The sequence below is a fragment of the Terrapene carolina genome, unplaced genomic scaffold (assembly GCF_002925995.2).
Source record: "Terrapene carolina triunguis isolate 2854851 unplaced genomic scaffold, T_m_triunguis-2.0 Scaffold192, whole genome shotgun sequence".
Taxonomy (NCBI): domain Eukaryota; kingdom Metazoa; phylum Chordata; order Testudines; family Emydidae; genus Terrapene; species Terrapene triunguis.
In genome coordinates this window covers 18880976-18900489 of record NW_020664543.1, presented here as the reverse complement: position 1 = coordinate 18900489, position 19514 = coordinate 18880976, and the positions used below count along the sequence as shown (strand labels likewise).

General features: G+C 46.1%; 2 protein-coding genes across 5 annotated transcripts in view; one reads left to right on the top strand and one right to left on the bottom strand.

Moving 5' to 3' along the window:
• Positions 1-438: 438 nt before the first annotated feature.
• HEXD (hexosaminidase D) lies at positions 439-18220 on the bottom strand. 4 transcript variants are annotated; one of them, XM_024217584.3, is made up of 13 exons: positions 17843-18219; positions 15723-15865; positions 14942-15051; positions 13130-13217; positions 12155-12319; positions 10148-10331; positions 8388-8459; positions 6516-6711; positions 5221-5303; positions 4030-4108; positions 3846-3947; positions 3130-3219; positions 439-1874 (listed from the first exon to the last, which is right to left on the bottom strand). In XM_024217584.3, exons 2-13 carry the CDS (start codon positions 15819-15821, stop codon positions 1706-1708), a joined length of 1437 nt encoding a protein of 478 aa, XP_024073352.2. In that variant the 5' UTR covers positions 15822-15865; positions 17843-18219; the 3' UTR covers positions 439-1705. The 4 variants fall into 4 exon arrangements, with proteins under 4 accessions (XP_024073352.2, XP_024073353.2, XP_029768001.1 ...); XM_024217585.2 differs by lacking the exon at positions 17843-18219 and adding an exon at positions 17751-17828; XM_029912141.1 differs by lacking the exon at positions 17843-18219 and adding an exon at positions 16924-17069.
• Positions 18221-18242: 22 nt separating this feature from the next.
• The window catches only part of OGFOD3 (2-oxoglutarate and iron dependent oxygenase domain containing 3), a 90871-nt gene continuing 89599 nt past the window's right edge, over positions 18243-19514 (top strand). Inside the window, exon 1 of the mRNA XM_024217590.3 lies at positions 18243-18512. Within this exon, the coding sequence (XP_024073358.1) occupies positions 18415-18512 (98 nt within the window). The 5' untranslated portion in view covers positions 18243-18414. The remainder of the gene's footprint in view (positions 18513-19514) is intronic.

Here is a 19514-nt window from a genome sequence, read left to right as displayed (position 1 = left end):
TTGAACCAGGGCTCTCCTACATCCCAGGTGAGTATCTTAGCCCCTGGGCTAAAAGTTGAAGAAAGGCTTCCCTCCTGCCCAGCTTCTTGCAAAAACAGCATAGGTGCCTATGCAGAGGTTCACAGCTGAGAATCCCAAGTAGAGGGATGCATGTCCCTGCAGCCAGCACTTAAGCACCTATCTCCAAGAGGGAGGGGCTTAGCACACCCCCCTCAGGTTGGCATCTCCCATTGGCTACCTTAGGCAAGGAGCTGCCTAGTGAGAGAGCTTTTGTGAATCCCATTCTACACTGCCTCTCCCCATTTATTGTATCTCTCTGCCTTTCTCAGTAGTTCAGATATATACTAATTTCAAAGTAGACATTACAACTTGGCCCCATACTCATTCTTTAAACTCCGTATTTAGATGTTTCAAGAAAGCAATGAATGAAGCAAACAGTTTAAAAGGTATTTTGAATATTTATTGTAAATTCACACTTGGAGTATCTGATTTTCACTGACTTATTTTGTGCCCAGTAGTTACAATATGCTTGTTAACCAGTTTACAAGAGCTATGAAACATGAGCTTGTATGTAAACCATTAAGAGCCCTCACCTCAAGCACCGAAAGCCTATGGGTGTCTTTCTATTGACTTCAGACTAGTTTCTAACTTTGCAAGTAGATGCAACAAAAGTCAGATTTATAGTTATGAAGCTAAGGACTGAAGGGTGTCTGAAGTGATTTCGGTACTTTTCTGTTATGTTAAGAGGCTTTAAGAAACTTCCTCAAATAACCAGACTGCAGTGTTCAGCACGTTACCAAAAATTCATTTCCCACCTCTCATTTCAAGTCCTGCAAGTCCACTAAAGCCAGCTGACTCCTGCTTTGATGCCCTGTCATACACCATGCTGTGATGTCACAGCTCTCAAAGACATCTTTCTCCTGTTCTCCTAAAAAGCTAGTTAAGACCTGTATTTTAATAACTTTTTTTTTTTAAAAGGTCAAGTTGTGACCTTCAGTTCCAGATCTGAATCTGCTCAAAGCTGGATGTAGGCTTTTTGTTTTTTAAAGTTTCTTTCTATACTTTAGAAACTAAGAATGTCACAAACAGGACTTATCCGGAGCCATGGATTGACTGAAGTTTTGTCATGATGCTGAAGTAGGATGTGTACTGGAACACTGCCTCTGAGCAAGAATCAGATGGCCATAATGGAAAGATCTACAACAAGGCAGAAGTATGCGGAATCTTGGGGGGGGGGGGGGGGGGGCATTCAGCTCATACTGATGAGTGACTGGAATTTGCCACATTACTTTTTCAGGTCACTTTTACCTAAAAGAGAAAGATTTTCAAAATTCAAGATCTGTCTTGATGCACTTTCTCCTTTCCCTATACTCTCACTACTAAGGACACAGCCAAGCTTGGCCTCATTCTTGTTTTCATTGTTATACACAGGAGTAAGTCTGGTCAAGTACGCATATTGCAGTAGCTGATTTCAGAGGCTGAGTTTCGGCATTGGTTGGAGGTAAAGATAGAACCCCACATCTTCATACTTGGTCATTCTAGCTGTGCTGATGCAAATTCCTTGCTGTGGATAGGGCCCAACTCAACTTCAGTGAAGTTGCATCCACTTTATTCCATGGGTAGTTTAAGCTCTGGCTATACAGTTACTCATGAATTTGCACCAGCCAGGGTCTTAGATAAGACGTTTGGCAGTTTGTGAGGGCAGCTAGGATTGTGCTTGTATTGCTTTGTCTAGGTCATCCACTACTTCCTGCAGTTTGTGTAAGCTGGGATGGACATTCTCCTCCATCCACTCTTCTAGGGTACACATGTAGAAAACTCTCTCAAGGGCTGCTTGAAGCTCTTGCATCACAGCATTCCACTTGGCTAGAAGACTAAACAGAAACCAAAGGAAGAAGTGAACAGAGTGTGCTACAATTCATGTTCTTCACCAGGATTATTAGCCAACTGCACCAACTACATTAGCAATTAAGTCATGACAAAAGAGATGAGATGAGATGAGATCATCAGGTGACCCTTTGCAGAGAGAAGAAATGGAATTCTAGCATACTGTGCTGGAGCCTTAAAGTTTCACTTCTCCTGCAGGAAAGGATGTATTTTTTACAGGACTGCAATGTATTTAAAGCTGCAGGACTGTACCTTACATTTTGGGGGCAGTTAACCTCCGCATCTCATTCATTTAGTGGTTTTAAAAAATGGTGCAAAGGAGTATCAGTTAAGGAGGAACTGTGCCTTTTTTTTCACTTGAAACCTGACCTTGAATTAATAGGGATTTAAGTCACTAAAGCAGTTTTTGAAATTTAATCTCCCCCTGCCATAGTAACTGTTAAAAAATCAGCATAACATATGAATTGACAAAATAGGCTTTAACTTTAAATAGGCTTGGAAGGATTAGATTTTTATCGGTAAATGTTGATTTCACAATACATATACACACAAACCAACCAAAAAGAATTTCCATTGATGATAGAAATGCTGGTTGAGAACCTTACTTTGTGTGAGCCGCACCTTAATGAGTATAAAATGTGTTGTAATGAATGCTGCCTAAAAGCATGTATTTACAGCTCTGCTAAAACAGCTGGTTTATAAAGCTTTAATTATTTGAATCTCAATGTCTGTCAAATAATTATTGTCTGACCTCCTCTGCCCCTGTGATTTCCCACAACTGTGAAAATTTAAATAGATAAAAATATACACTGATATACTAAACAAGACCATGAATTGCATTGGCAGTGGACTGGGAGTCAGAGGATCTGCTTCTATTCCAGATCCTGCTACTGCATAGTCACTTCCTTTCTGAGTAACTGTCTTCCCAATCTGTAAAATGGGGAAAGCGATATTTACCTCTTGTAAGGCACATGAGATCTGTGGATGAAAAGCACTATACTATTTTTATTTCTCTCACATAGCAAAAGCTTCCTGTGGGATAACTCTGTACCTGCATTCCATGGAGCCATCCCAAGTCAAATACATAGGGAAAACCTATACGCTTCATGTTCGATTGTTTTATAACAACTAGGTTGCTTAATGTTGACTTATTCCAAATGGTGGTGCTCAAGCTTGAAACCACAGAATGTTTTAAACACAAGCTTTATTTCCAGTATCTTGCAAAGTGGAGTGTTGAGATACCTTAGTGCATCCGGCTGAAAATGAAGCATCATTATAGGATGAACGATCCTCCTCTTTCTGTGGTAGGGGCTGAACCAGCCTGTGACATACCTGAAAATACATCTCAGCCTGAATATTCCTTGAAACAGCAGTGACTGATGGGGACAGATGGCTGCAGGCCAGACTGAGGTGATGTAAGAAGTGGTTTAAATTGGAATCTCCCTCACACTGATGTAGACACCCTTGCACAGTTGTAGAATGGATCTAATGCAGTCTAAATTAGTGTAAGGGAGTCTAATTTATGCCATTTTACACATCACCTTTGAATTTGGTTGAGAATGATAGTTTGTGTCCTAAGGCACAATATTTTGTCTTTATAACTTAAACACTGATCTTTTTCTCACTAGAACTTTCAGAAATTACATTTTGTCTTCAATGGCAGTAAAACTTTGATTCAGCAAAGAATTTAAGCATGTGCTGTGATAAAAAGGGATGGACTTAGGCAAGTGTTTGGGCAATTTGCTGAATCCAGGTCTAAATGTGTTATCCTCTGCTGGTATCACTCTATTTCAGAGCAGAGGGTCATGTAACGCCTTATCCACCAACTAAGCTCCACAACTAAGAGCATTAGCCACCTTAGAGAAGTCAACTTAAGTTTTCTTGCACCATTTATGTACATTATGGGCCAATCACTTATGAGGAAACAGCAAAAATACAAAGTTTATTTTTTTTCTTACCTGTTTCTTTCAAGAAGTTCATCTACTGAGGGCTTCAGATAGAAGCAGACCTGAGTCACAAGTGTAAAGATGTCACTCCCTGGAAAGGTCCCTGAACTTTCACTGTCCAAAAAGAATATGTCAGTCTCCAAAATTACATCGCAACACAACAAGAAGCATCTGAATCCAGCAAGTGGGGCTTTACCTCATGAAAGTGTCGATTTCCAGACTTGAGAGCCCCAGCTGTTTCTCCACATTTTCTTTAACCTTTTCAGAATAGCCACCTGGGCAAAGGACAGTCAAAGTAAGAGGGGAGCAGAGGAAAAGTGAAGCCTCAAATGGAAAAATGGGGACACAAATAGCTATAATACAAGTAAGGAGGGATTTTAACTGCGTCCACTGCAGTCAATGGTAAAACTCTCATTCACTTAAACAGAAGCAGGGTTAGGCCAAAACTGAATGCTTATGAAAATCCTCCCTACAGACTTCAGTAAGGTGTGTTAATTTTCCATTGAGAAATTACTACTGCCACCCCAGACCTGTCTGCCTAGTTTTCTTACATTGCATTTCCCTCTTAATATTTTTAGAGTGTCTTAGTTTTTAAAAAAAAGTTTCAGGAGGCTTTCCTAGCCCCCAAAAGAAGAAATGCAGAAGACAGAATTGACCCTTGCAGAATTCTACAGGTTAAGGCCTAGTCTACCAGTATAACTATTTAGGTTAAGGGTCTTTTTTTTCCTGAAATGGTTATACTGATTCAGTCGCTAGTGTGGATGCAGTTATACAGGTATAAATACCTTCTACTGGTATAGCTTATGCCCCTTCCCATCTGGGAATTAGCTATACTGCTATAAGCACCTTTATGCTGGTATAGCTGCATCCATTTTAGGGGGGCTGTCCTCCTTTATCCACATTGGTATAGTTTAAGCAGAACAACTTGTTGGTATAGACAAGGCCTTAGAGTGAAATGTGGTCTATGTGTAACTAGTCTCATTTCTGTATGAGCAATGAGTCAAAAATCAGTTTAAGCAGATTGGTTTCAAAAGCAATTCATAGCTTCTAATGCTTAAAAAGATTACACTTGAGAAAGGAAATCAATGTCAATTTATGCGCTACTCAAAAACACAAGAGGATTAGTATAATAAGGTTCCTTATTAAATTAATGGAACCACACAATGGGTGGAAACCACAGCAGCTGCTATTACCATAGTCATGCCTGTGTGCCTATAAAGAGTATGAAATTAGATCAGAAACACATTGTTTATAATCTAACAATTTTCATGATCACAGACATGCCTGTTAAATTTAACAGGTGGTTTGATCTTGCAGAACTTTAGTCACAGTTAACTTTCTTTTGGAATAGGTATTAGCTCTGATAGAGGATATAGGCAGTGTGTACCATTCTGTAGCGCCTGTAGACACACAGCTAGTGATGGGATTCCCACTGGAAGAAGCTCACATAAGACAGAGAAGTGGTCATACCTGTAATAAATAAATGTCCATTCAGTCAATGCTTTGCTGTAAATAGGTGCTGAATGTTAGCATTTCATCCAACAGTCTTGAAGTGTTTTATAAACATTAGTCCATCTCTCAGGATAAAGCACATCCTAACTCCCCCTCCAAGGTACAAAGGGATAATTATACCTCTGTTACTGATGAGGAAACTGAGAAACAGATTAAGTAATTTGATCTTATCTTAGATCATACCTCTGTCCCATGGAACGCTTTTCTCCTTCTAATACTTACAATTATTTCCTCACGTAGCTTTGTGGTATTTGAAACCATCATTACAATAGTTTATTCTTTTAACTATTCCATTCCTGGACTTGGGTATTAACTAGAGCGGCATTGGAAGGAGAAACTTTAAGTGTCTGGTCACATTTCTATGGGGTAGCCCCCATTTTCAAGGATTTAACTGGACTGGGAGATCAAGCTACAGTCATATTTTCATCCCATGAAGGATAAAAATAACTTGTGCTATCTGAGTTAGAGTGCAAACAATTTCAAGGGCATCCTGTGGTATGGTTTGTTTAAATAATCATTGTCTGCAGGCCATTTAGTTGGTATGTAGATTAGTCCTATCAATGTTAAATATTAGCATAGGATGAGTAAAGTGGTCTCCATGCATCTGCAGAAAATAATCTGTAATAAATGTGTATTCAATACGTCCATCCCCCCACCCAAAAGAAGAGTGAAATAAAACCCAATTCAAGGTGACACAAAGCAGCATTTAAAAAGGTTGAAATTCCAATCTTCATTTTGCCTTAACACTTAACTATTGGACGTGTCTCCAACAAGAGTCATTTCTACTGATTAACCTGGTGTGCTACAAAACACAAGCTCCCTAGTTAAGAATGTAGTTGAGTTAACTGAGTTTTTTACTCCCAGGTAGAGCAAATATTAATCGTCGCTGGATTTAGACCCGAAAAGCCTTCAGTTTTCCCCTCCACACTCCATGGCCTTAATGCTCCTGGGCCCAAGGACTGGAAGGAACCTTTTGAGACCCATCAACAACACTCAGTTACTTGGGGAGGGGCTATAAGTGAGCAACAGGAGACACTGCAGTATTCCAGAGTTCCCTGCAGCACTCTCTGGTCCCTGTGGATCCTGGGCCCCTTTATGCCTATCTTGATACTGTTCGGTGGGAATTTGTTTGCATACATTCCATGGAACTGCTTAAAGAACAGCCCTTACCTTTGCCAGCCGGTCAGGGCGATGCCTTGGAGCATATCAGCAGGGGTACTGTTTGCCACTTTCAGCCACTGGAGATGGTTTTTTAGGTGGTGTCCAATCAGGGTTAGAGACTGATTCGCCCCAGTGGCTCCTTTAAAGGCACTAGCAAACCACAGCTTGGGGAAGCCACACTTGCGGTACTTTTCAATGAGAAGCACTGAAATATAAGACCAAGGGGACATGTACAGCACAAGGTGCTCAGTTTTAGCTGCATTACTCCTGTTCAGAGGAATTCTGGATCCTGAACTCTTGTGCAAAAGATACACAGCTCTGGGTTTGAGCTAGAAGGGGCCATAAGCGTGTCACACTTTCACTCATTGAAAAACACAGTCCATTTGTTCACCAAAGGCTATTCTGGATGCAGGCTCTGAAGCCAAAGTCCATTTGCAGGCAAATGTCCCTTACTGGCTTTTAGTGAGAGTCTTGCTGTTTACAAAATCAGGCCCATATTCTCAAGGTACTTCATTCATGATCTAATTCTGCAAACCTCACTCATGTGAGGACTCCTCACATGGCCAAGTGTTACTCACTTGAGTAAGGACTGCAGAATTGGGCATCTGGAATACCCCGCTGTTATAGCAGAGTCCACACAGGGCCAATTTCTTCTCTCACTCTGGGGTAAATCAGAAGTTACTCCCCCCAAAGATTTACACTGGTGCAGGTCAGAAGAAAATCAGACCCAATGAATGCAAACACTTCGGAGATTTAAGTTTCATCTCTAGAGTGCTAAGAAAGCTGGGTGTATACCTGAATGTATGGAACACCAAACAACTGTTAGTTACTGTAGCACCTAAGTCCTGGTCTACACCTAAAACACAGATCGATCAAGCTACATTTCTCAGGGCTGTAAAAACGTAGACACAGCCAGGTCAATGGAAGAATTCTTCCATCAACCTAGCTACCACCTCTTGAGGTGGTGGATTTACTACAGCAATGGAAAAATTTCTTCCATCACTGTAGAAAATGTCTACACTACAATGGCATAGCTGCAGCTGTGCCACTGTAGCTCTTGCAGTATAGACATACCCTAAGCATTTGAATACAAAATCTTTAAGGCTTGATCCAACTCCCATGGGAATCAAATATGAGCCTTTTCTCTGACTTCCACAGAACTTGTATGAGGCCTTTAGGGTGGGATTTTCAGAAGTGCTCAGTATTGGTCTAACTGGACCCACTGAAGAATGCTCATTAACCTTCAACAGAAGCAGAATTAAGCCAACACTAAGGACTTTTTCAAATGACACCCCTTGTTGACTATGCTGAGTGCCCAGGCCAGTAAAAACAAGATGACAGGTAGGTGTGAAAATCCTGACCTTAACAGATGAAAATCCTTCATAACAGGAGTGGAGAGAGAAAAATAAAGTTAGATGGAACAGGTACAATGCCATGAAGTGAGAGCAAAGGGGTTTGCTTACAACTTCATTTTGACAGTGTAAAATGGTGAGAGATTCTTGATGACAAATATAAAGTTTTTTAAAGAAGTGACATGCCTAAAGTCTATATTCAGTTTAACAGAAGGGTAGGCTAAGATCATCTTTCCATATATTCTGCTGGAAAGAAAGGGACCATACTCCCCTTGAAAACCTTCCCAGGAGCAATAAATCATCATGCACAGATTCTAGCAAGATCTGCATAGTTGTCTCCATCACATACAGAGATTGTTATAATTAATATAAGTTAATATTAATATAAGTTAGTAGGAGAAGGTTTATTTAATACAGCAAAAGCTTCTGGTGTCTGGGGACCATGTGACGTAAGAATTGGAAACTGGCCATTTTTAAGTTAACTGAGCGCTTTGCATGCTCCGAGTAGTTCAGAACCAACAGTACAAACCTTTGTCATCCTCGTCAAGATCCGGTGCATAGTCCCAAATCATTGGCTCCATCAGCTGAGCTACCCCAGACTCTAGAAGGAGCAGAATTTGTTTTAAGTGATGCAAAAGGGTCAGTTAAAGCTACTTGTGTGTTAATGCTGCAGTAATCAGCCCTGCATCAAACCCCACGGGATGGGTTTGTCAGCCTTGGACGCAGATGTTCTCTACGTACAGAACAGACAAGAACACAAGCAGCTCCAGAGCGCAAGTCCCTCCTGGCCTCTCCCTGCAAACTCTGGTTTAGAGAGGACTCTTCCAAGGTGAGAGGCAGTTCAGGCTCCATTCAGTCCTTAGATTCTTTCCTGACACTGTCAACAAAGGGACCAATTAGTGACCATCCATAGGATGGACACCTATTAGCCAGACTAAGGCCATATCAATGGAAGTACTGGTACAGCTGCGCCGCTGCAGCACGTCTGGTGAAGACACTCTATGCCGACAGGAGAGAGCCAACTCCACAAGTGGCATAAACTTTGTCGTCGGGAAAAGCTCTCCCATCGACAAATGCTTATGTTGGTGTAATTTATGTCGCTCAGGGAGGTGGAATATTCACACCCCAGAGTGACATAAGTTTTGCTGAGATAGGTGGTAGTGTAGACATAGCCTAAGAGTCCTTCATCTCTAGCCAGTCTCATTATCAGTCTCCTGGGCTTACCAGCGAATGTGGTTGCAGGAACAAATGATCCTGCAAAGGTTTGATCCTGTATTCTTTGCACACATAAAACTTCTTCCAACTTCAGTGGAAGTTCTGTATGTACAAAGGTGCAGGTTTGGTCCCAAGTTACTTTGTAACAGATTAATTCACTTGGATTTAAACACTGAAGACTACCTGGCCATGCAGAAACTGCTGCCAAGCATCAGTAAACATTGCAAAAATTCAGTGTTTAACCCAACCCCATTTTAAACTGTTCAGAGCAGGTCTTCATGGTAGCGTGATGACAATGCTGCTGGCTGGATGGATCCCTGTTTATACCAGGGCTGCACCAAGTTTAGCAATAGTTGGAAAAAGGCTAATGTGAACGAGGCCACTGAGCAATCCCACAATTCAGTTCTGGACATCCCTGTCATGTGCACAGCGATAAACAGCAATGTCAAAGACACCCGGTCAGGGCTTCTCTCCATTAGTCTGCACCATTGGCATGCAGGCACTTCTGTGGAGAGCAACTACTAACAGGTGCACAAAACACTGCCCAGGCGTGTGTGGAAGTTGAGGCTAAGGACACTGATTCAAACCTCTGTCTTTACGTAAAGCTCCATGAGATTTTTTAAATGGTCAGAGAGAGAAGACAAAGACCCACACACGGCATCTTGATCTATGTTAGGTACTTATATGGCCCCTGTTACCACAGTATCTGAGCACCTCACTATTTGTAATGTATTTATCCTCAGGACTGGCCTGTGAGGTAGGGCAGTGCTATTATCCCCATTTTACAGAGTGGAAACGGAGTCACAGAGAAGCTATGTGACTTGCCCAAAGTCACTTAGGAAATCTGCAGCAAAGCAGGGAATTGACACCAGGGCTCCTGAGTCCTAGGCTAGGGCTCTAACTACTGGGCAATCCCTCTCCTTTCCTTAGCTCTTTGTGCAATCACTTCTGATCTCTTCCTAATTGTCACAACTGAATGACGAGTTGCCCAGTACAGTCTGTTTCAAACGCGGGTATGTAGAGTTTGTTATGCTATAAAGTTATGAGAGGCGTCCTCCTGCCCAGCTCACATACCTGTCAGTGTTTCCTCACTCACCCCCCTGAGCATATCATCCCACACAATGGGCTTCACCTCCGGATGAGACGAGACCATGCAACTTGCAACAGCTTTCATGTGGGACAGAAACAGCTTCTCTGTGCTGTTCTCTTCTTTCTGCAGCCATTGCTTTGATTCCTCCCCTTCACCGAGATAGTAGACCTGGGGGCACCAACCAAAAGACACTGCTTTATCATAGAGGCTCTTTTAATATGTCTCCTCCTTCATCCCTGTCTCCTCTTATTCTTCTTTTGGTGGATCAAAGAGAAGAGAAAAAGGTAGGGAAGGATGGATTCCCCATCTATTCAAAATGAAGACAAGAGCTCAGAGTTTCCCAAGAAATCTCCCTAAGCCTGTAGCAGGCAGCAAGCACAGAGCATCCACACAGTTTGGTAAGACGTTGACCTATAATTCCGTTTAAATCCCATCCCACAGCTGGTGAGCACTCCAGCCTCAGTAGCTTTCATGTGGGGCTCCAACAGCCCAGGGAGGCCTCTACAGGCTGTGGTGATGGCTGAAAGTCTGCACAGAAATGAAGGGGTTAAATACCCTAATGAATTAAACTACTTAAAGAAAACATTTTCAATGACTCTGCAAGTTAGAATAACCACCTCCTGGAAAGTCTGGGCAGAATCTTGAGGTACAACTCCTCCAGGAGCCTGAACAATCCAGTCAGCTTACCTAAGAGCCATCACACCGGTTTTCAAATCACACAGTGACATGCACGTTGGAATGTGGCTCTGCACCCTAGGGTTAGAGTTCCTGTGGTAAGGGTACTTGGAGCTAGGGTTAGGGTTCTTATGGATAAGACTCCTCACTCTAGGGTGAGAGTTCCTATGGGTGGGGTACTTGGGGCAAGGGTTAAGGTTCCTATGGGTTGGGCTCCCTGCCTTAGGGTGACTCTGTACATCTGCCATCCAATTGCCTATAGAATTACCTGGGTGCTCTCCATCAAACTCATCACAGATAGAAACAAGGTTAAGGCACTGAAAATCATGTGTAGATATCAATGGGCTTGGAGAGGGGCGAGGGAGAGATTATGATCCTGGAAAACTAGGTCGGAGTTTTCAAGATGGTTAATGAACAAAAGTGCCTCAGCCTAATGCTCTTTATATATCCATTCATGTGACTGTGGATGTTCTCATTATCCTTGAGAATCCCTAATCCTAACCAATGTACCTGGCACTACTTCTACGAAGTGGTATAGTGAGGGGATATGGCTTTGATTCTTTGAGACTTTAACATGACCATATCATACCAAACCACTTTGCAGACAGAAATCACTCAGCACACCAGTGAAGTGCACCTCTGGGATAGCTGGTGGCAGTTGCGTAACAGCACATATCAGCAGGAAGAGAGGACTATGTCACCCAACAGAAACTACGGGAGCATTTTTGTCAGCAGAACGTATGTTGCATTATTTATTATTTGTGTTGCAGAAGCAGATAGGAGTCATGGCCAGGACCCCATAGCGCTAGGTGCTGTACAAACACAGAAAAAAGACGGTCCCTGCCCCAAAGAGCCTAACTAAGAAGAAGGAATTTGGCCAGGACAATGAGGCTAATAACTTAGCTTGAAAAAACACAGGAAATAGTTGAACATAACCAATCAGGACCTCAGGCTTGAAATCTGATTCCAAGTGAAGCCCTTTTAGGCCAAGGGTCTTACTCAAGCCAAGTGCTGAGTTAGAAGCACTTTTCTGGAGCTAATACTTTACTTTTGATCAACCTATTAAAGAAAATAAACTGCTTCTGTTGCAATCAGAGATATTAAGAATTAAAAATGACTTTTAGATTTAGCTTCTCAGAGCTGGAATCTTGCTGGTTCCCTTGCCTAAAAAGTGAATTTCACTCAGATGTGTCCTCAGCATCCATCACTAAATTCAGGGGGTCCCTGGTCCACCCAGACACAAAAAGATTTCTGCGTGAACCCTTGCTTTGTCCCTCAGCACTTGAGAGAAACTGTGTCATTAGGGAAAATCATACCTCATCAGAGCCTATGTGAAACCATCGTAAGCCATCATGCAGCGCCACCACCTGGTCAATCATTGCACTGACCAGCATCAGGGATTCCTCTTTGTGTGGGTTGAGGGCGTTTGGAAACATCTCCACTTCCCGGAGGTGAGAAAACTCTTGATGTTTTAGGACAAACTACAAAAGAGATGAGATGTACGGATGTAACCACAGAATGACTGCAAGATCGACACAGCTATGGTGCTGTCTCATGTCACTTTGGGGTCCAACGGATGCCACTGTTACAGTTTTGGAAACTTTGCTGTGCTCAGGAAAATGACAGAGGCAGAGGACAAGCCAGAGCCAGGCACAGCAGAGGCAGGACACATTCTGCTGCTCCCACCCCTCCATAGAGCATCTTAGCCCAGAAACCGCTGAGCAGTGGCTGCTCTCCCAGATCAGAGGGAGCCGCGCACCCCATCACACTCATCTCACTGCTATAACCAACATATGTATATGGGGGTAACATGGATAACTCAGGAGGTTACAACTGCATCGTCTGTGGTGCCTAAAACCTACAGCAGAGAGGGAAGTGCTAACTGGGATGGCAAGGCAGGTGGTGTGGAGGGCTGATTGGACTGGGTGGTGGAATTCCCCAACAGAAAAATTCTGTCAGTTGTTAAAGCCTGGGAATGGGAGATCTGGGTTCTATTCCTGGCGCTGCCACTTACGTCCGCTGTGAAGTCACATCCCCTCTGTGTCTCAGCTTTCCCACATAGAAACTGGGGATAAGAGAACTCCCTGTCTCACTGGAGAGGTTGAAAGGATGAATTCACTAGTGTCATTGGGGTGCTCTGGATTGCTGGATGGAAGGTGCTGTTAAAAGTGCAGAGTAATATTATCCCCCAAATGCTAAACACTAGAAACATCAATGACCCATGGCCTACTCCCTGCTTTCCAGAATTCTCTAACCTACACAACATCCCCCAAATCCAGACATGCACTTACTTCCATGTGTCCAAAGGTCTGCACCAAAGGGATAACTTCTAACTTGTGCAATTTTGCCAAATTTAAAATCTCTTTAATCTCTGAAGCACTAGGAAAAGAGAGAGAGAAAGAAAGCGAGAGAGAGTGAGAGTACACACGTGTGGGTTATTTACACCAGGATCCCAGGACAGAGTATTTAGAGTTAACCAAAGCCAGTAGCTTGTCAATTTCAGAAGGATGATGCTCTAATACGTATAAGGCACCTTTTATCCCAAAGCTCTTCACAGGCTTTACTGACTGTACAGACTGCAATTCACTGCATAGACAGAAATCACAGGTAAAGGCTTCATAGAGTTAACATTGGACAGCAACACTAACACAACTGGAAGGGAAGCACTTACCTTATGCAACTGGAATGCAGGGGTATTTATGGAGCAGAACAGAAACACCTCCGTTGGCATTTGGCCTGGATACTAGGGCTAATATTACCTATACCTGTGAAAATTATCCTGGGATCCTTAGTGACCATGTGTGGTCAGGATCCTGCTTTTATTTCTAGTCTAAAAGCTGGCATCTTTGGCAGCTGCTTTATACCATGCTGTGCTGTCAGTCCAGTACAAGTACTTGGCACTCAGATATAGCTCTGTACGCTTTTCAGAGTGTTGTACAGCCATTACAGTAACTAATCTCACAACACCCCAGAAGGCAGATAGGTAAGTATCATTATTTCCTTTTACAGATTGGGGAGACTCAACACAGAGGTTAAGTGATTTTCCCAGGGCCACAGAGGGAGGTAATGGTAAAGGTAGGATTGAACCTCAGAAATTCCTGACTCCCAGCCCCATGTTCAGGACATTAGACCACACCTCAGCTCAGCACTGTATTGGACAGAACTGTCTCATCTACTGAATCGCCTGCACTACTTCCTCGAGTTTTCCCGACAGCAGTCCCAGCCAAATCCTGACTTGGCCCAACAGACAAGATCCCAAGACTGTGGACCAGATTTAAGGTGAAGGGCTGATTTTACATGCAGAAAAATTTAACAAGGAAAATGCCAAAGCTGTGCTTCTGACAGACACAAATGGGAAACAGCAAATATACCTCTACCCCGATATAACACGACCTGATATAACACGGGTTCGCATATAGTGCGGTAATCCTGAGACTCTGGCAGTGGGGCTCAAGCGGTGCTTTAAAGGGCCCAGGGCTCCGGCTGCTGCGGGGAGCCCTGGGCCCTTTAAATCACCGCTGGAGCCCTGCCGCTGCTACCCCGGAGCTGCGGCAGTGGGGCTCGGCTGGCGATTTAAAGGGCCCGGGCTCCCCTCAGCAGCCGGAGCCCGGGGCTCTTTAAATCACCGCTGGAGCCCTGCCGCCGCTACCCTGATATAACGGGGTTTCACCTATAACGCGGTAAGGATTTTTGGCTCCCGAGGACCGCGTTATATCGGGATAGAGGTGTACACAGTCACCAGCGGGACATGTTCTGCTCCATTCCCCCCCGGCCCCAGGACTGAGGCGAGGCTTGCTGTTGCATCTTCATCCCATTTATAATGCACTTTCACTTTCCTTATGCCCCCTATTGCAGCTACCATCCTTCCATGCATGGACTGTATGACACTCCCTTTGGAAACCATCAGTAGCAGCTTCACCAATGATTCCTCTGGACTCTTAAGAATGGCATGTGATACTCCTCTCCCACCCCCCAGGAGCTTCTACAGCTGCTCCAGATGGTCAGTCCAAGAGTGAGAGACCAGGACTCAGCCTGTAGCCTCCTCCCTAGCAGTATGAGAAGGCCACCTGACAACCCTTGCAAGATTCATTTGACTGCAATACCTGTAAGCATGCTCTGCTCTGAGTGGCTTCAGCTCTCCCTCATAAGGAAACATGTCCTCATACTCAACGAGAAGGCCATTGGCACCAAGGGTACGAAATAAAGGAAAGATCTGCAAGAGAAAGAAACCACTGCAGATCTGTGTCTGGCTTGTAATAACAATATCCATGTTCACAACTAACAAGCTCATGTCTTACAGATCCTGGCCTGCATAATTCCCAATGTAACAAAGGCAGCAGGATGTGAGGCAGAATCTTAACTTTTCTTTGGCAGTCTGTCTGGCACCTATGTGGAGTATTTCATTCACAGTGAAATCAGGACCCAAGATATCAAGAAGCCCAGAGCTGGTTGGCTCAAATGTGAACAGCTACAACCACAATCAGATGCTTCACTTGGACAGAGGACTCTGCTTAAGGTTTTCCTTAACTAGAATCTGAATTCCTCATGCAGCTGCAAAGCATTACAGTTATTGTGTGTGGTGGATTTAGTGCTGGTGAAGGAGGCTGGAATGAAAGCTTAATCTGCAACAAGTGGAAATCCTAAATCATTATTTCCTTCTAGGAAAGGACTGAGGTTACTGCAGTTTACAGTAAGCATCCTAAATAAGTTCTACTGAGACATTCTGGCCTCTGGATAAACCAAATTTTTTGCTCTCCCCAATCAAAGCCATATGGATCACTACATGCTCTCTTGCATCACACCCCCAGTGTGACCTCCAGCTAAGGACTGGAATCATTTTGGAGATGATTTAACAACCCCACTTGCATGCAATAAATGTTTTACCTCAGCCAGGTAGGAGACCTTTGGTGGAGCACCTTTGAGATCCAAGTGCACTAAGTGCAGCCCAAATGGTGAGGAGACCGTCATTTTGTTTTCTTCCATCTTCTTAGCATGGCAACAGTCTTCAGCAAAAGCAAATATTTTACCTTGAGGAGAGCAGCAAAACTTATTACTCCGAGTATTTCCCCCCCACAATTAAATATGGGTCTTAAGTACAGAAGTCTCATGTAAGCAAGATTTAGCCCAATTTTCTTAACCGGGGGAAGAGCTGCACTTATAAAAAAGTACTAAAAACACAAGCTAAACCATTGTGCTGAAACATAGATCGGAGGCCCAGTTCTATTCCCAGCTATATCGTATCCATGAGCCTGGCACATGCGAGGGCAGAACCGGACAATGGAGAGAGTCGTGAATTTTACACATCTGTGGCACCTTTTACCCAAAGACCCGAATGTGATTTTCAGGCAGCCATTTAACCTCCCTACCCCTTTGTGAGGAAGCAGAAAAGGGGTATTCTTATCCCTGTGCTGCAGATGGAGAAATTTGGAAAGGGCGACACTGAGAATTAAAAGTCAGAGAGGACGTCAGTGGGAGAGGGCTGATTCCATGTTGTAAGTGAACAGAAGATGCAGCTAAAACACTTGGTGTTCCAGGCTACCCATCTGTCTCAAGCGAGTGTCTGGGCATTGGTAGGAGGCCACAGAGTATTAGATTAATGATATCAAACACCACCTTCTTAGGCCACACACGGGCTGCCAGGGCCTGTTCACAGTCACATCTGCTGATTTAGTGACAGAGCAGTTTGACTCCTCTTTGCTCCTCAGAGAAAGCCCAGTGCTGGGAAAGTGAAAGACTTCCCCATCTCCTGCAGCACTGACAGATTTGTGATCTGCAAGGCCGCACCTGTGTCCCTGCCACAGAGAGCAGTGAGCTGAGTGAGGGTAATGAAGCAGGGCCCTGAGGCTGTGCGGGCCTTGCTGAGGGAGATTGAGGAAAGACTTGTCCTACAAAGCCACCGTCCCTGGCAATGATGCACTGGCCAGGCAGCGCCCGCTAGACTCTCGGACCCAGTACCGCCAGCTCTGGCAAGCCAGGGAGTGCATCCAGCCTGGCTACAACCTCTAGCCCTCTTGTAAATTACAGTCCTGCTTATGTGGGGGCAGGGGAATCCCCCTCTGATTGGTAGCCTGTCCCACTCACCCACCTCTTCAAGAAGAGCAGCCAATCAGAGTGGCTGTAGGAAGTCCCAGGAACTGACATTGTTTCTCACAGGAGGAGAGGAGCAGGAAGAGCTGAGCGGATCAGGGCTCTGCTCCCCCATCCCTCCTGTGAGCAGCAGAGATGGAACAACACATTTGCTTCCCCTGGATGCAGCACCCAGCCTAGGAAGGGGAGGGGAAGAACCCTTAGATCCTAGGGGAGAATGGATTGTGCTGTCTCCCGCCTTGGCCTGGTGGGATGGTGGTGGTGAAGATCCTAGGAGCTGCAGGAGGAGCAGAGATGGGGCGGGGGGAGACGTGATGGGGAACTGGGGGGAAAGAACTAGTTGCAGGGCAAGGAATGGGCAGATGTAGGTGGTCCCACCCATGGAGCTGGGCACGGCCGTTACAGCCTCCCTCCACCACACACTGGGGGTGGTCAGGGCAGTCGCAGCCCCTTCCCTACTCCATACACACATTGGGGGTGGCCAGGGCAGTCGCAGCCCCTTCCCCACCCCATACACACTGGGGCTGGTCGTGGCACTTGCAGCCCCTCACCACAAACACACACTGGGAGTGGTCAGAGCAGCTGCAGACACCCTCCCCCCCGCACATGGCCAGGGCAGTTGCAGATGCCCCCACACACTGGGGGTGGCCTGGGCAGTTGAAACTCCTCCCCCCCCCCCCCCCCCGAGGTGGCCGTGGCAATTGCAGCCCCCCCCCCCCGGGGGGGGGGGGGGGGGGGTTCCCCCCCCCCCCCCCCACTGGGGTGGCCGGGGCAGCCCCACTCTCCCCTTCCAGAGCAAGTCTGGCGGGTTTGGATCCAACTCACGATTCGTGGGCGCTGGGGATGGCCGTGGTTTCGCATCCACCCGGGCCCTGACCAGCCCCAAGTCCAGAGGCCACCCGACCAGCGGCACCCACCTGCCCCGGCACCGCGAGGGTTAACGCCCTTCCCGGCCCCACTCAGACCCAGCAGCAGCAAGACAGTTCAAGGGCTCCAGTCTCTTGCATGGATTGCTCTTGTCTGTCCTACCACCCATTTCCCCGCCGGTCTTCATTCGGTAATAGATTTCTTTGGCCTTTCTCCTGGCTGCTTTCCAAGCGTCTCTGACATGGATTACTCTGGCCTGCCCCTTCACAGGCTATTATTCTGGTATGGCCTGCCTCTAACCCTGTCTATGCTCTATCACTCTGATATAGATTGCATAGGCCTGTCTCTTTCTCAATCAATTTTCATACCTCCTGCTCTGTTATTCTGGTATAGATCGCTTAGGCCTGTTTTGCCCATCGCTCTGACATGGACTGCTCCTATCTACTTGCCTGCCCGATCACTCCGGCGTGGATTGCTCTAGCCTGAACTGCTTCCTGTCTCTGGTATGGATTGCTCTGCCCTGTCCTCCAGCCTCAGCAGTGGCTGCTTGAGCGCATCGCTCCGGTCTCCCCGTGCCGGCCGTTAGTGCGGGGCTCCGGGTAGCGACAGCGTCCGCAGCGCGATGGCTCCGCAGAGGCGGGCGGGGCCCAAGGCTGCCGAGAGCGGCGGGGGCAGCGCGGGGACCTGGGCGGACAGGGGGGAGCGGAGGCGCCTCAGCAGGTACCTGCCGGCGAGGGGGCGTGGGGTCCCGGCTGCTTCCCCGCAGAGGGGGCGGGTCCTGCTGGGCTGGGCGCCGTCCCCTCAGCCCGGGGATACGCCCCTGGTGCCCGTTAGCGCTGCTCGCTGTGTGGCTGGGGCTCCGCGCCCTACCCCCACCTGCCCCGGGCGGGATGCGGGAGCCCGATCATGGGAAGGGACCGGGCAGGAGGGAGCCCAGGCCCCGCGCTGCCCGGCGGCTCTGCAGGGGGCTGCTGTGCGTGGCCGGCTACCGCAGGGCGCCGCGGCGTCAAAGATGTGGCATTAAAACAGCCCCACCCGGCCGCTTGTCCCCGTGGGCCCCGCAGGGAGCTGCCCACCCTGGCACGTTGGGGCCCCCATCCGCAGAGTGCCCGAGCGCCACGCAGACTCCCACGCCCCAGTGCCTTGCTCCTGAGCACACCCCTTGGAGCTGGGGAAGGGGGCTGCTGTCCCCATTGTAGGGATGGGGAACTGATGCAGAGAGAGACCAAGTGACTTCCCACGATTACACAGGCAGAGCAGGGATTTGAAGCTGTGTCCCAGGCTTGCATCCTGCAGACCTGATCACCCTACCTCGTGGGTGAAAGTCCATGAGGCAGGCTTTCTCTTAAGAGCCCCTCTGGGGAAAGATTGAGTAGCTCAGATCTAAGCCATGCTGTGTTTATGAAGACCGTACAGGTGTTCATAATACTGATAATACTACCCCCGAATCTTCATGATAGCTGAAATTTATTCCTGTATCCAAAATTCTTAGCAAGACCAAAATTTGATTGTATGAAACTTTATCTTTGTGAAGGGTTTGGATGGTTCCTTGAGACTTTACCTAATATTTGTTACCTGTAGTAAGTTTTGCAAGTATTTGTTGCCCAAATAACAGGTCAGGAAGGAGCTGCACCCCATCCATTGGTTATTTGTACCTGTTTTTATTAGGGTTGGCTTTCAGTGTTATGTCTAGATAATGATGTTAGGCACATGCTATTCCAT